The sequence below is a fragment of the Bufo gargarizans genome, chromosome 3 (genome assembly GCF_014858855.1).
Source record: "Bufo gargarizans isolate SCDJY-AF-19 chromosome 3, ASM1485885v1, whole genome shotgun sequence".
Taxonomy (NCBI): Eukaryota; Metazoa; Chordata; class Amphibia; order Anura; family Bufonidae; genus Bufo; species Bufo gargarizans.
In genome coordinates, this window is record NC_058082.1 from 423,670,385 (window position 1) to 423,685,871 (window position 15,487).

Genomic DNA, 15,487 nt, shown 5'->3' on the forward strand with positions numbered 1-15,487 from the left:
GAACCTATCAGGCAATGGGGGGGGGACATATCCTAGTGATATGCCAGCATTATCCGAGATAGGAAAACCCCTTTAAGGGGAGGGAAGTTATCAAATAATTGTTCATATCACTGGTGTATTGAGTGGGTAGTGGCCTTCTAGTTCCCCCCCAGTAGGCAGGCAGTGCAAACAATGGGGTCTGAAAAAGCTGCATGCAACAGGCAGCTAAGGCTACTTTCACACTAGCGTTCGGGCGGATCCGTTCTGAACGGATCCGCTCATAATAATGCAGACGGAGGCTCCGTTCAGAACGGATCCGTCTGCATTATTTTAGCATATAAAAGCTAAGTGTGAAAATAGCCTCGTACGGATCCGTCCAGACTTTCAATGTAAAGTCAATGGGGGACGGATCCGCCTGAAGATTGAGCCACAGGGTGACATCTTCAAACGGATCCGTCCCCATTGACTTACATTGTAAGTCTGGACGGATCCGCACGCCTCCGCACGGCCAGGCGGACACCCGAACGCTGCAAGCAGCGTTCAGCTGTCCGCCTGTCCGTGCGGAGGCGAGCGGAGCGGAGGCTGAACGCCGCCAGACTGATGCAGTCTGAGCGGATCCGCTCCATTCAGACTGCATCAGGGCTGGACGGCTGCGTTCGGGTCCACTCGTGAGCTCCTTCAAACTGAGCTCACGAGCGGACCAGCGAACGCTAGTGTGAAAGGAGCCTAAGACGCATAGATAGAGTAATCACAATAAACATACATATATAAGACAGATCTACCATCTTAGACAAAAGTCAGAAACAAGGCAATTGACAGGTGCACTAGTGTAGATGGATGGTGCTACAAATCACCCATGTGCTAGAGCCCAAATTCCACACAACCCAATTTATTTGCACTGCCCGCCATGTAGTCCTGCTACCTAGTGGAAAAGCCTGCACAAAACGACACACAGGCGAGGATCGCAACTGGAGTCAGTATGACAAGTTCATAAATGGGCCACAATCATGGCATAAATCTAATATTGCTGTAATAGTGGCATTTCTTTAAGAAACAATTGTAGGAAACAATTTGTTTGTAGGCTCCGTGTGCCGTACTGCATAGTATCAATTGTGCATAGAATTTTTTTTTTATATATACACATATTTTCCCTCTGTAAATTACATATTTAAACACAGCAGCATGATCCAGGGCCATGTTCACACATAGCTGTACCCAAGTAAATGGCGTTTTACATAACTCCATTAACATCAGCAGGTATGCTCCATTCTGCCACAGATTTTTCCCAGATATTGCAGGAATTTGCAAAGGAGAAAATCTATGGACATAGCATTCATCACACACTTACTGGTCTGTTACACAGCTGAAGTCTGCGTGTGAACATGGCCCGACACTGCTATAGAAGCAGCAAATGTATATTTAGGCAGTTTGTGAATGAAGACAAGTTAATTTACATTCCCCAACATTGCACATCTAGAATTCTAACGTGTCAGTTTGATCTTTATTCACCAGGTGTACCTGTGTGACGCTGCACACCTGAAAAAAAATAATACTGCAATAGTTAATACTGAAAACTGTTTGAACTCTGCCCTACCCAATGTATAGCAGTATGTAAGAGCCTGTATAAATGGCACATGGAAGGCCCTGTAGATTTATACTACAGAGCTGCAGGGACCATGTGCCAGATATATTCTACCCTAGACAGATTACATGCTTTTTACACCTCTATTACTGCACTTAAAGGGGTACTCCACAGGATATGCCATAAATGTCCAATAGGTGTAAACCCACTCCTGGGACAAATACTTAACTCATGGATACTAAAGTGTTTGGACATGTGTGGCTCTCAGCTTTCACTTCTATGGAAATTCCAAAAACAGCAAGATAAGTGTGCACCAATATTTTTGGAACGCCCATAGAACAGAAAGAAAAAGAGCATGCTCTACCTCTCCATTCACAGCGGCTGAAGATGGGGCCACAAATCAAGATCGGTGCAGGTTTAAAAGGCGTGAGCCACACCTATCAAACATTTATGCCATACGTTTGGAGATGGGAAAACCCCTTCGAAGAGCCATACAACCCAAGCCCATAATACGGACATTCATATGGGGCTTACTTTGCCAGGTAAATGTCAGTATAAGTAAGCTTTTCACAGATCTATAGGCTATTCAGTATTCCCTCCACAATATTCATTGTTCATTGGAGGTTGGAGCATATATTTGGGAAGGAGCTTCTCTTCAGAAAACTACAAGCCACCCAAGAGATGTTGTATAGATTTTCCAGTGACATTCAACTTCATGAAACCTTTTTTTAAAAGTGTAAACATCTTAAATTATTTGGCAGACTATTACCCCTTTACAAAAAAATTAAATAAAAATTATATATCATTTCTCGAAGGGGAGAATTCCTGCCCCCAAAAGTGAAAAGAAGACATCTAGTGTTTTAAACATGCATATTGACACTGCTGAAGTGGGCAGCAGCAGGACAGGGGGGCTCTGAAGCAGGTCCAGCTGCACATACAGGGGTATCAGGCCTTGCTGTGCAAAACAAAGCAGCTCAAAGTAATTTAGCACATCGGTAACAAATGTAGCTGTGTACTAAGTTTATAAGGGAAACAATTGCACTTTTCTAGTTAGTCCTGTTGAATCATCCAGGCCATATAATGGTCCCCACGCCAGGTACTTCAAGCAGGTAGACATTCAGTCTCCCACATCAGTGTCACGGTCTCCGATTAGCCAAAGTACATGGAAACTAAGAGCAAGAAGTCCAGTGCCCAGTAGATCCCCCAAGGCAGTGAGATAGGGAATCGAAAAGTTGTCGGGATCCATCCCTCTGCTCCACATCCAATGAACCATCCAGTCTGCAATGTACAGGAGAACAAGAACCTGCATGACAAGCACAGGAAAAAATTATCAGTTATTAACCATGTGCCTTCACGGTAGAGGTCCTAGCAAGTAATTAGCCTTCGTACAGAATGAAGCAATGCAGCTACAGCAAGTCAGCTGTATGGCCGATTTCAGAGAGGGGTCTATTTTAGCAAACGCGCATATTTCCAATTAGATAACTATTCTGAAGTCTTTAGGGTTTCTGCTAGCAGTTTTTGAGGACAAAGCCAGCAGTGAATTCAAAAAAGAGAAGTAATGTCCTTTTAAGAGCCACTTCTGATTTTGGCTTTCAAAACTGCAAGCAGAAACCTGACCGTGGCCATGCCCTTAGTCATTAGAAAGGGAAATGGTAAATAAGTTGTTAATTCATACATATCCTGGAAAAATGACAAATAGACTGCACAAAACACGTTTCCAAGAAAAGATACAAAAAAATAAATAATCTCATTTTACAGGGAAAGCAAGAGCAGAGTGGTCCTTTAATATATAACCATAATGCCTATAACGAGGTCATGCATCGTAAGCTTACAATACATAGGGTCCTAAATAATCGCTGGCGTTTAGCCAACAGATCTCTTAATATAGCAGACAAACTTGTCCTCGTCTCCACATGGGTATTGTTTTTCCTGTGTCTATCATTCCAATTTTAGTATTTATATTATTTGTAGTAGAAAAACAACCAACATTTGCTCATCAACAGCAAATTTATGGTGTAGATATAAACCAATATCACCAGAGGCAGTCTGGGAACTTAAAGTGGCCCTATGTTGTAGGGGGGGGGGGGTCAGCAATACCATAGGACAAAATACCATCCCAGCAGGACCAAATGCAACAGTGCAACAATATATTTCCCCAAAAGCTGCCCCTCTGTGGTGGCCATTAATAGCTGCCATTTTCTGTCCTCCTCTTTCTGCCCCTGATCCATATCTTTAATCAGACAACAGAGGAGGTGTTGGGCAGCCTCTGAATATCACACTCGCATGAATCCTGGGTTCAGATCTGGCCATGGGCAATATCTGCATGGAGACTATGTTTTCCCAGCATTTGTGGGGGTTTCCGCCAATATCCCAAATACACACCGATATGTTTATTAACATCCTATTAAATTGGCCTTCATATGTGAGATAGGAAAATTAGATTGTTAGCCTGACTGAAGATGGGGACTGATCGGAATAATCACACCCTCTACAGCACTAGGGATTATGGGGCACAGTTATTAAGACTGGTGTCTAAAACGCTTCCAAGCCGTCTTACATTTAGGCCTCTTGCACATGACCATATGGCTTTCAGTATTTTACGGTCCGCAAAAAAAATAAAAATAAAAAAATCTGAAAAAAAAAATACGGATGACATTTGTGTGCATTCTGTTTTTTGGTGGAACAGAACAGCTGTCTCGTGATAGAACTGTACCATCTTTGTCTGTGTTATGCAGACAATAACAAGACATGTTCTATCTTTGAACAGAACGGAAAATCGGAAACAGAAGGTATATGGAGTACCTTCAGTTTTTTTGTGGATCCATTGAAATTAATGAAAAAAAAAAAAAAAGCGTTCGTGTGCAGGAGGCCTTAGACCTTTTTCTACACCTATGTTCTTTCAATGAAGTTTTTTTTTTTTTTTATAGCAAATAATCTTAATATAAGTCACTATAAAAACGTAACACTTCTATATGGTATGTATCTGTCCATCCACCTGAAAGCATACACAAGACAGTAAGATGAGGAAAAAAAAAAATGGTGATCTGGAGAACATGCATCTCATCTGTGGTACTGTAGATCTATTCAATCATAGCTTCTTTCATCACCAAAGCCATGCAGTTACAGAGGATGAATCATCTCTCCGTGAAAGAGTGCCAAGACCCGATGCGGACTGCAGAGGCACGGAGCATTAACATGACTGATAACGCTCCGTGCCTCTCTGTGACCTCTTTACTATGAAATCACAGTGACAACTTTATCTCACAAAGAGGCGCGGAGCGTTATCAGTCATGTTACTGCTCCGTGCCTCTGCATCGGGGCTTGGCACTCTTTCACGGAGCGGATGCCACGCACGGCATCCGCTCGTGTGAAACAGCCCTAAAAGTGCAACACCAAAATAAAAAAAAATTAACTGTGGCTTTCAGAATGTGGAGACAAAAAAAAAATAAAAAAAATAAATCAAAAACGCTTTATATAAAACTGAAACAACCCAAATTTTATGGGTATTGTCGCGTCCGTAACAACCTCCTCTATAAAAATAGCACATAACACTAAATAACAAAAAATAAAAACGGTGCCAAAACAGCTATTTTTTGTTACCTTGCCTCACAAAAAGTGTAATATAGAGCAACCAAAAATCATATGTACCCTAAAATTGTACCAACAAAACTGCCACCTAATCCCATAGTCTCCAAAATTGGGACATTTTTTGAGTTTCTACTCTAGGGGTGCATCAGGGGGGCTTCAAATGGGACATGTATAATATAAATAAAAAAAAAAAAAAAAAATTAAAAAAAAAAAAAAAATTAAAAAAAAACAGTCCAGCAAAATCTGCCTTCCAAAAACCATATGGCATTCCTTTCCTTCTGTGCCCTGCCGTGTGGCCATACAGCAGTTTACGACCACATATGGCGTGTTTCTGTAAACTACAGAATCAGGGCAATAAATATTGGGTTTTGTTTGGCTGTTAACCCTTGCTTTGTTAGCGGGGGGAAAAAAAATTATTAAAATGGAAAATCTGCCAGAAAAATAAAATTCAAAAATGTAATCTCCATTTTCCATTAATTCTTGTGGAACACCTAACGGGTTAACAAAGGTTGTAAAATCAAGTTTTGAATACCTAGAGGGGCGTAGTTTCTAAAATGGGGTCATTTTTGGGTGGTTTACATTATGTAAGCCTCAGAAAGTGACTTCAGATCTGAACTGGTCCTTAAAAAGTGGGTTTTGGAAATCACGAAAGATTTGCCTCTAAACTTCTAATGTCCCCAAAAATCTCAGATTGGCCTGGATAAGTAAAAGCGTTTAAAAGTTATTACCACATAAAGTGACATGTCAGATTTGCAAAAAATGTCAGGAAGGGGGAAATGGCCCGGATGTGAAGTGGTTAAACACAGCGTACCCATTAAACGGATAGCAAAAACGTGATGCGAAACCAGCCTATGTGCTCATGCACACAAAATTTTTTTTTCCAGATGCTGTTTTTTTTATTTTTTCAGGTCTGTATGCGGAACAATTCACTTCAATGGTCCCACAAAAAAAAAAAAAAAAAAACAGAAACCCATACATAGCTCTGTAGACAGAAGTATAAAAAAAAAAATTAATAAAGTTATGGGTGTCAAAATGATGAAAAAGATTAGCTTTTTTTCTTCTCCGCATTCTCTAGGCCTTGTGACATCATGTCCACTGGTCACATGGCCTAGGCACAGCTCAGCCCCATTAAAGTCAATGGGTCCGAGCTGTGATGCCAAGCACAGCGCTATACACATGTACAGTGCTGTACTTGGTGAGCAGGGAGGAGGCAGTGGTGTCCAGTGCCTTCTCCAACAGCTGATTGGCGGGGATTCCGGGTGTCAGACCCTCACCGATCAGATACTGATGACCTGTCCTTTGGATAGGTCATCAGTATAAGGCCCACTGCATGTGTGCTTCCCGTTGCCGTATTGCGGACCTGCAATACACTGGTGCCGTTCCGTGGGCATTCCGCATCACGGATGCGGACCCATTCACTTGAATAGGTCCACAAATCCGGAGATGCGGAACGGAAGCATGGAACGGAAACCTATGGAAGCACTACGGAGTGCTTCCGTGGGGTTTCGTCCCGTACTTCTGTTCCGCAAAAAGATAGAACCAAAAAAAATTAAAAAATAAATAAAATTAAAAAAAAACCATAATAAATCTGGTATCACAGTAATCATACCGATTTGCAGAATATGGTCATGTCATTTTTAGCTTACAGTGAATGCCAGAAAAACTGGGATAAACAAGAAAAATACAAATTCCACCCCCCATTAATTAATTTTTTTTAAATACAAGTCTACAGTATTAGTAAACATTTGCATGTTCAAGTTCTCCCAGGGACAGTAAAAACAAGTAAACACCTGCAAAACAAAACCTCATACGCCTAAGTAAACAGAAAAATAAATAAATAAGTGTGTGAGGGAGGAAAAAATAAATAAATAGAAAATAAATAAATAACTAGCAAGGTCCCACAACTTTGCATAAAATCAATAGTACAGGAGAATATAAGAAACTCTGTAATATATGTAATCAGAGAATAATGCCTTGTTCTCCAGTGGGTGGCTGACCCTCGGCACCCCAGCCGATCAGCTGTTTGAAAAGAAGGCAGCTGTTTACCTGCTCACCGTTGCAACCGCAGCAGTGAGCAGCGCAATTACAACTAAGCTGTCGATTCACTTCTATGGGATGGCTCCTTACCATTCAAGTGAACAGGAAGGACCTGTCCCGAAAAAGTGAATGTGAATTACACCTGCTCACCTCTGCGGTTACAACAGCCATCAGGTAAACTCCCCCACCGATCTGAGGATAGGTCATCAATATAAATAAAGCAGACAACCCCTTTAAGGAGCAGAATGTGCTGGGTCCATGTACAGTCATCATTACAGCTAGTTCCCACCCACCAGATCACAGATGACCGAGAATTAGAGATACAGCATGCAAAGCAGGAAACTGCTAAAACACACCAGATACAAGTCATAATGGCCAGATAAGGCGTTATCACCCATGTACACACGTATGGCAGCTTATTTTGAGAAGTGATCCAAAACGACATGTATGCTTGAACTTCAATAGTTCCCCTCAACTAATAATTACCTATATATCCTAGAGAGGAAGCTTGGACATTTTCATGCGATACACTATTGGACCAATTGGAAGGAGGCCTAAAATGTAGCACACACCAAATATAGGTTCCACTACAATAAATTCAGAAAACGATCGTCAAGTGATCATTTAGTTAGTAGGATGTCCAACACTAACATAAGGTTATCGTGTGGGCATAGCAGTTCTGCCTTTTACAATTTCAGTTGCACTAACCTGAAGTAATGCTGCCATCATGTAGAAGACCATGAAAATTATTGTCATGGTTGTGTGTCCACCCTTCATGGCGTTGATTGTGTACAAGAAAACCAAATGGCCTGGCACCACTAGGAGGAACAACACGCGGGCTGAACGAGAGTTCACATCTGGGCAAATGACAAAAAAAAAAATTATACACAGTAAGTGAAAATACAAAACCTCAACAACTAACAGCATTTCAATCCAATAAACTATTCCATACTGAACAACTTCCTACATGTCATTGTGCTTTATGCCTTTGTTATGCTTTTCCTTTCATTAAAATTAGACAAACGTGGCACAAAGAAAACTGTCATATGAATGTGCACCAAGAGGCGGCACCCCCTTGGTACAAAAACACTATCCGATTGTGACCTGAAATCCACACCTTGAAATACTGAAAGACTATATTTAGGCCGTCATAATGCAGCTCTGCAGGGAAGTATATTTAATGCCATATTTAATGGTTCAGATCCTGGCAAAGTTGGCAAACCTTTCCCAAACAACCTTAGAGAAACGCTTCCCTGCTTTGTCTTGACAGAAATCACAGTTCTTGGCACCAAATATACAGCTAATGTACAGACCCATGTTACATCCCAATGCACCTATGGGGAGAATAAAACACCAGGCAAAGACAACCCATATCTAGAGAAACTTATCCCCATTATCTGTTACAGGCAGCACTAGGGGTGCACCTTTAATGAGGAGAGTTGAGGCAGCCAAGAGGAAAGTGGGTTGCATCGATCTGAGGAAGTATAGTGATTAGCGCATTGAGTACTGTGCTAGAGAAGGACTTGCCTCACCTCAGGACCTAACACACACTGCTATATTTTGTTTGTTTTGTACCACTGTATGTAACGTCCATAAATGTCTAACAGTAGGGCTAAGAAAAAGAGTTAGAATAGAAGTGGTTATTTCAATTTTCACCTCAGGCTGCAGCAAGGCTAGATGCACCCCTGGGCAGCACCCAATTTTGTCTGAGAAGACATGTAAAACTTGTCCTCCCATTACACCCTGGATACAATAAGGTTTCCATGTGCAATATATTGGAGGGACTACAGAATATCTTCTACAGGAAAGTTAGTCTGTAGATTTATAGATTGTCACAAGCAATTTCCAGTTTTGTTTTGCTTTTTATTTGACATGTCCTTTTAGATCTTTTGGTTAATGTTCACATGCCTGATGACTTCTATATGCAAATATACAGTGTAGCATCTCAAACTTTCCAGTGACATGGGTGTGAAATATCCTTGACATTTCTAGACCGTGAATGTAGACATACATTGGTATGTGACCCTCTGCTTTTCCACAGCAGGTTACGCAATAAATGAAGGCTACAAATAGTGGCTGTTGAGTCTTTGAAGACTGCACACAGCAATCATAAGAGCAGTCCTTCCAACCAAGGTCAGCCTTGAGGCTAGGTCACACGATGGATCAATTAATCTGTGCAAAAACAAGAAAACTGCTAATACAGGAGCTATAATGCACATTACAAACAGTACCAGAAGTGAAGAACGTTCTGCAAGGACTGGGACATTTACGAGAGACCAGACCAATGTCATCGCCTGGTGATCCCATCATGTGAAGATATGTGGATATACGGCTGGCCTGCACAGCAACCAAGTTGCCACCAACACCTAATAAAAGAGGAAAACCAGTTCAGTCTGCTAGCAAAATGCAGTCATGTATTAACAGGAGGCACACAACACAGGAATCAGAATCTCAAAAATTATAGGGGGTCATTTATTAAGAGTGGTGTTTTAGACGCTGTTCTTAATAACCCCCTATATCTAGCGGTGCATCCACTGAAGTTATTAAGAGGCGCAAGCCTCGACATAACTTTGGAGCATCCAGCTACAGTCTAAATGCCAGCCGTCTTTTCTTTTCTTTTTTTTTTTTTTAAAGAACAAATTGAACACAAATCAAGCAATTCACATAGCTTTATTTTTTTTTAAACAGCCAGTGAACATAAAAAAAAATTGGAAGTCTTATTTTTGTCCTTTTTTTGTGGCCAGACAGACCCCATTGAAATCAATGGGACCGTTTTTACAGTTTTTAATGGCTGTTAGACAGGAGTGCACCTGTCTAACGGCCATTAAACCAGGAAACACTAGTGGAAAATGGTCTCCTCATCCACTTGCATGTGCAGAGGCAGTCGCTTCTCTCTTGATGCTAAAGGGTGGTGATCACTCTGGGAGTGCAGGTCCTTCAGCATCAAGGCCCCTGCATGTGTAAGTGGATTAGGGTTTTTAAATAGAAGACTGGAAGGGTCAAACATTTCACATCAATGGGAACAGCACTGCAGTTACCAGCTCCAGCCATGTTTAAGACTTTCGGCTCCGCAGCTACAACTAAACAGCTGATCAGTGTTGCACCCCTTTGATCTGGTATTGATTGCCTATTCTGAAGATAGGACGTCAATATCAAAATCCTGGACAACCCCTTTAAGGGCTTGTTCACACGAATGTGTGAAGCCCGTGCTGTGGACCGCAAATTGTGGTTCGCAATGCACGGGCACCAACCGTGGCCCAGCCGCATGGGAATCGCGGACGCATTCACTTGAATGGGTCCACGATCCGTCCGTTCCAGAAAAAGATAGAACATGCTCTATCTTTTTGCGGTTTGCTGAGGCACGGAACGGAACCCCAGGAAGCACTTCGTAGTGCTTCCGTAGTGTTCCGTGCTTCCGTTCCGCATCTCCAGATTTGCAGACCCATTGAAGTGAATAGGTCGGCATCCGTAATGCGGAATGCGCACGGAACGGTGCAAGTGTATTGCAGATGGTGGTTTTTCTGTTTAATATTCACAGTTCAAATTAGTCTACATGCTCTTTCCAGTTATTCTTGGTAGATACTCTACCCATGGTTAAAAAATGGAATGAAGAAGAAGATCACAGAAGGTCACACACTTACCATTTATGACAGGAGTGAAAACAGCTATTCCAGCAAAGTTGGGATCGGACACCGTTTTATCCAAAATCAATCCCCCAATGCTGCAGTAAGTATGTGAAAATACATGTTAAATAGCGCAGAAAAAAAAAAAAAAGTTCAGTAGAAAATGCATGTAGGATATCAATGTCACAGCTATGTCTAAAACACTGCCTGCCAAGCATGCACAGCTGCCCTTTTTTCAGAAGTCCCATAGAAATGAATGGGAAGCGCACTGTGCAAGCGCAGCCACCACTCCATTCACTTCTACATGGCTGACGGAAATAGCCGAGCCAGCTCTCAGCCATTTTCAGCTGTCCTACATAAATGAACGGAGGGCAGCCAGGGACCCGCAACTACCAGACATTGGTGACATATCGCTAGGATATGCCACCAATGTTTGAGATGAAACAACCCCTTTAAAGAGGACCTTTCACCATTCCTGACATTACAATAAGTACCTGGCACTGTAGGGCATTATTAGTAGATGTCATGGCTGTCATTTTTTTTCAGCTAGCTTGGCTGCTCTGTTGCCCTTCTGAGACCCCCGTTCTGGTTTCGCGCCCTGTATGCCAATAGGTAGCAAAGTACAGCCACGACATCTAAAAATGATGCCCTACAGTGCCAGGTGCTTATATTGTTATGTAGGGACCGGTGAAAGGTCCTCTAAGTATAAATTCTACAATTTGATCAAATTTTCATTTAAAAAAGGGCTCATCTGCTTTGGTCGGGTGTTAAAGCATTCTGGAAGCAGTCGCTTACCTTTAAATACTAGAAAACTGATATCAACCCACCTGCTGATGGCCATAGCAATGATGACAGGTTCCCATCCGGTTGCCAGCACCTGCCTTGTTGCTGGATTTCTCCTCGCAATTATAAACCACACAGGTAGCAGAGCTATGAACAGCAGGCACACAATTAGGTTGACAAACACATTGATCTCTATAGACAGGAGAAACAAAGAAAATAAAACATTTAGCAATAGTTCATTACTTCAAGTGGTAAGAGTAAGACATCATAAACTTTAATTCCCACAGACGAGAACCTCTATACTACACTTTATTTCCTCTGTATGTGTAAGTAATGCACATTAGGCTATTTTAAAGGAACCAGTCATGCTGATCCTGTGCCTGATCTGCAGGCAGCATGCTGTGGAGCAGATCAATATATACACCATATTTTTCCACTCTAAGACACCCCCCCATCCCCCCCTAAAAGTGGGGGGGGGGGGGGAAGTGCCAGTGCATCTTGGGGTACTGCCGCCGGACTAAAAGTACTGCATGTCCAACTTTAGTATGGCAGTCTCTCACCCGCGCGGTAGCTCAGTCGCCATAATAGTCGATAGGGACAGAGCGGCAGCACGGCGAAATAGCGGCAGGACGGATCCGACAGGGTGAACCACCAAGTATTTATTCTTTCAGTGTTTGCTTATATCTTTGTGCAATTGACTAGCAGAGTGCTGTTACCTGTAGTTCCACTAATCCAATTGTGTTTCAGCCAAGGTAGCGTGCACCTGCGTTCTCATAGTCACTTATTATGGAGGTGCTGGTTAGTTTATTTTTTCCCCCATTGTCACTCCCACTAGGGGGGGTGGCTCCCCCTGGTGGCGAGATTGAACCGTGCACCACCAGCCCATTTACCATGTGCTTTTAATTAGATAGCTTGTACAGCTGTATTCTACTCAGCCCATACTGCAGGCTCACAGCCTGGGAGAGGCATGCGTAGAATACAGCTTGGTACTACTTTGCCCAGATTGTAGGCTGTAAGCCCAGGAGAGGCATGTTAGAGTAGGACCCATCTGATTAGAAGCTACCTTGTCGATTGGTAGAAAGGCCCGAAATATTTTTGATCAATTATATTCGCAAAGAGCTTCTAGCTGCATTTGCAGTAAATATGACCACCAAGTTTTTATTCTTTCAGTGTTTGCTTATATCTTTGTGCAATTGACTAGCAGAGTGCTGTTACCTGTAGTTCCACTAATCCAAGGGTGAACAGCCTGTCAGATACGTCCTGCCTCTAGTGTGAAAGTACCCTTAGTGTGAATACTAATGAGCATGTCTATTATGGAAGCACTTAATAGTACAGTAGGACCGGGGAGCAGTAAGTGTAGCGCTACTAGAATTGGCATTACTCATTGCTCCGTAGTCTTCTCTGTGCTGTCCTATGTCCTGACAGCATCAGGATGTAGTGTGCGCAAGTGCACACTAGGACCGGACACTGTGCGACATCAGGTCAGTGCAGTGGGATCTTCTAAGTGGCGGCGCCTTCCGGAGCAAGGATAGTGGTTTCATTTTTTTGTCTGATCTGAGGTCTGACAAAAATTTCACTTATTTTTCTACTAAAAACAAAAGGCTGGTGTTACACCAATAGATGCAGCCGATTATTGTCGGGAGGGAAAACCCGCGCTAGTAGGTACGCAATTGCAGTCAGTTTTGACTGCGATTGCGTTCCGATGTTCAGTTTTTATCGCGCGGGTGCAATGTGTTTTGCGCGCGCGTGATAAAAAACCGACTGTGGTACCCAGACCCGAACTTCTTCGCAGAAGTTCGGGTTTGGTGTTGTGTAGATGTTATTATTTTCCCTTATAACCATGTTATAAAGGAAAATAATAGCATTCTTAATTCAGAATGCATAGTAGGTGGTCAATTGAGGGTTAAAAATAAATAAAATTAACTCACCTTCTCTTCTTGATCACGTAGCTGCCGGTCTCTTACTTCTTTAACGATGAGCTACCGGCTAAATGACCTGTGGTGACATCAGATCACATGGTCCATCACCATGGTGATGGATCATGTGATTGGACCATGTGATCTGACGTCACCACAGGTCCTTTAGCCGGCAGCTCATCATAAAAGTAGTAAGAAGAGACCGTCAGCTATGCGATCAAGAGGAGGAGAGTTATTTTTTTAACCCTCAATTGACCACCTACTATGCATTCTGTATTAAGAATGCTATTTTCCCTTATAACCATGTTATAAGGGAAAATAATACAGTGAATAGACTCACCTAGCAACCATGCGTGAAAAATCACACCGCATCCACACTTTCTTTCGGATGCTTGCGATTTTCACTCAGCCCCATTCACTTCTATGTGATAAACGCACAATATAGAGCATGCTGCGATTTTCATGCAATGCATAAGTGATGCGTGAAAATCACAGCTCATGTGCACAGCCCCATAGAAATGAATGGGTCCAGATTCAGTGCGGGTGCAATGCGTTCACCTCCCGCATTGCACCCGCGCGGAAATCTCGCAGCGTGAACTCAGCCTAAGAGTCTTATGGTCAAGTGTGTCGTACAGAGTGAAAAACAAGATAGTTTTGTGGGGAAAAAGATTAAGTATAACTTAATTTATTCATTTAAAATCCTGCTCTATGCTTAGAAATCTACTAGGCAGTATCATCAGTGGCTGACAGCCTTCCCTTTGCATGCAAGGAGTCCAGGGAGCAGACACACACACACACCAGAGATTTGCGCGACTATATGGTATTACAAGTTACACTGAATCTTTCCCTACAAAACTATGGTATATATTAATCTACTCAGCATCATCTTCTCTGTGACAGAATGTTAGTTTCCAGTAAAATGGACTTTGATAATTCCATACTTCTCTTCTCACGTTATCAAATTATTTCTAACCAATCAAGACAAAGGGGGAGATTTATCAAAACTGGTGTAAAAGGAAAACTGGTTTAGTTTCCCACAGCAACTAAGCCCGTTTTCCTTTATACCAGTTTTGATAAATCCCCCCCCCCCCCCCCCCCCTCTCTCAAATTACATGGAAGGTAGGCCTAGCTAGGGTGTTTGTGTACATTTCTGTATCAGAATATTCCAGTTCAGTGTAGAAATAAAATGGAAATTAAAAAGATAATGCCAAAACACTGGTTACTCACTCATTTCTTTGTAGAGGCCCCAACTAATACCAGAAAGCAATGCCAAAGTAACCAGGTCTCCAAGGCTGGCAGCTATAGGCGTAGCCACATTGTCAGGATTAATGCCAAGTTTTTTAGCACCAAGGATTACCCCAATCATAACAAGACCTAGCGACAGAAAAATAAACACTTTTTTTTTATTAGGTCTGTAGGCAGGTCAGTATGCAGGTATATTGACACATGGGGAGTACTTATCACACCCTGCACTCCATTATTCTGGCTACTAAAAGTTGCAAAATATGCCTTCAACTTCTCAGGGTTATTTGCGGAACAAAAATAAAAAATAATAACTTCAGTTTTGAAAAGTGGATGTAATAAACCCATCAAGCTGATCTAAACCCGAATTATCAGTGACTTTTTTTTAAAAAGAAGTCTTGAAATTGTTGCAAACTTAAAAAAGGAGTTTCCCCATGAAAAATATTCTACAGTTTTCACACCAGCACCTGGATCTGAATACTTTTCTAATTGCATTTAATTAATAATATAGCATAGCCACTGAGTTATTCAATAAAATGTATCTGTATAGCGCCACCTGCTGCTTGCTTTTCCCCTCATTTCTATGACCTGCTCACTGGGATGGCCGCACATGCTCAGTTTAATCCTTCAACTGCCTCCCGAGCTGTGATAGGGAGAACTAAGACACGCCCCCTTAGCTGTAGCAGAAAAGACACCCCCCCCCTTGAGCTGCCAGCTTAATCACTGCAATGAATGTG

The 15,487-nt window shown here is 42.2% G+C and overlaps 1 protein-coding gene across 1 annotated transcript in view; it reads right to left on the reverse strand.

Moving 5' to 3' along the window:
* Positions 1 to 1,285: 1,285 nt before the first annotated feature.
* Positions 1,286 to 15,487, reverse strand: part of SLC41A1 (solute carrier family 41 member 1) — a 54,880-nt gene continuing 40,678 nt past the window's right edge. The window contains exons 6-11 of the mRNA XM_044286280.1: positions 14,736 to 14,882; positions 11,637 to 11,784; positions 10,828 to 10,907; positions 9,418 to 9,552; positions 7,895 to 8,043; positions 1,286 to 2,864 (exon numbers count right to left, since the gene is read on the reverse strand). Coding sequence (XP_044142215.1) covers positions 2,679 to 2,864; positions 7,895 to 8,043; positions 9,418 to 9,552; positions 10,828 to 10,907; positions 11,637 to 11,784; positions 14,736 to 14,882 — 845 coding nt within the window. The 3' untranslated portion in view covers positions 1,286 to 2,678. The remainder of the gene's footprint in view (positions 2,865 to 7,894; positions 8,044 to 9,417; positions 9,553 to 10,827; positions 10,908 to 11,636; positions 11,785 to 14,735; positions 14,883 to 15,487) is intronic.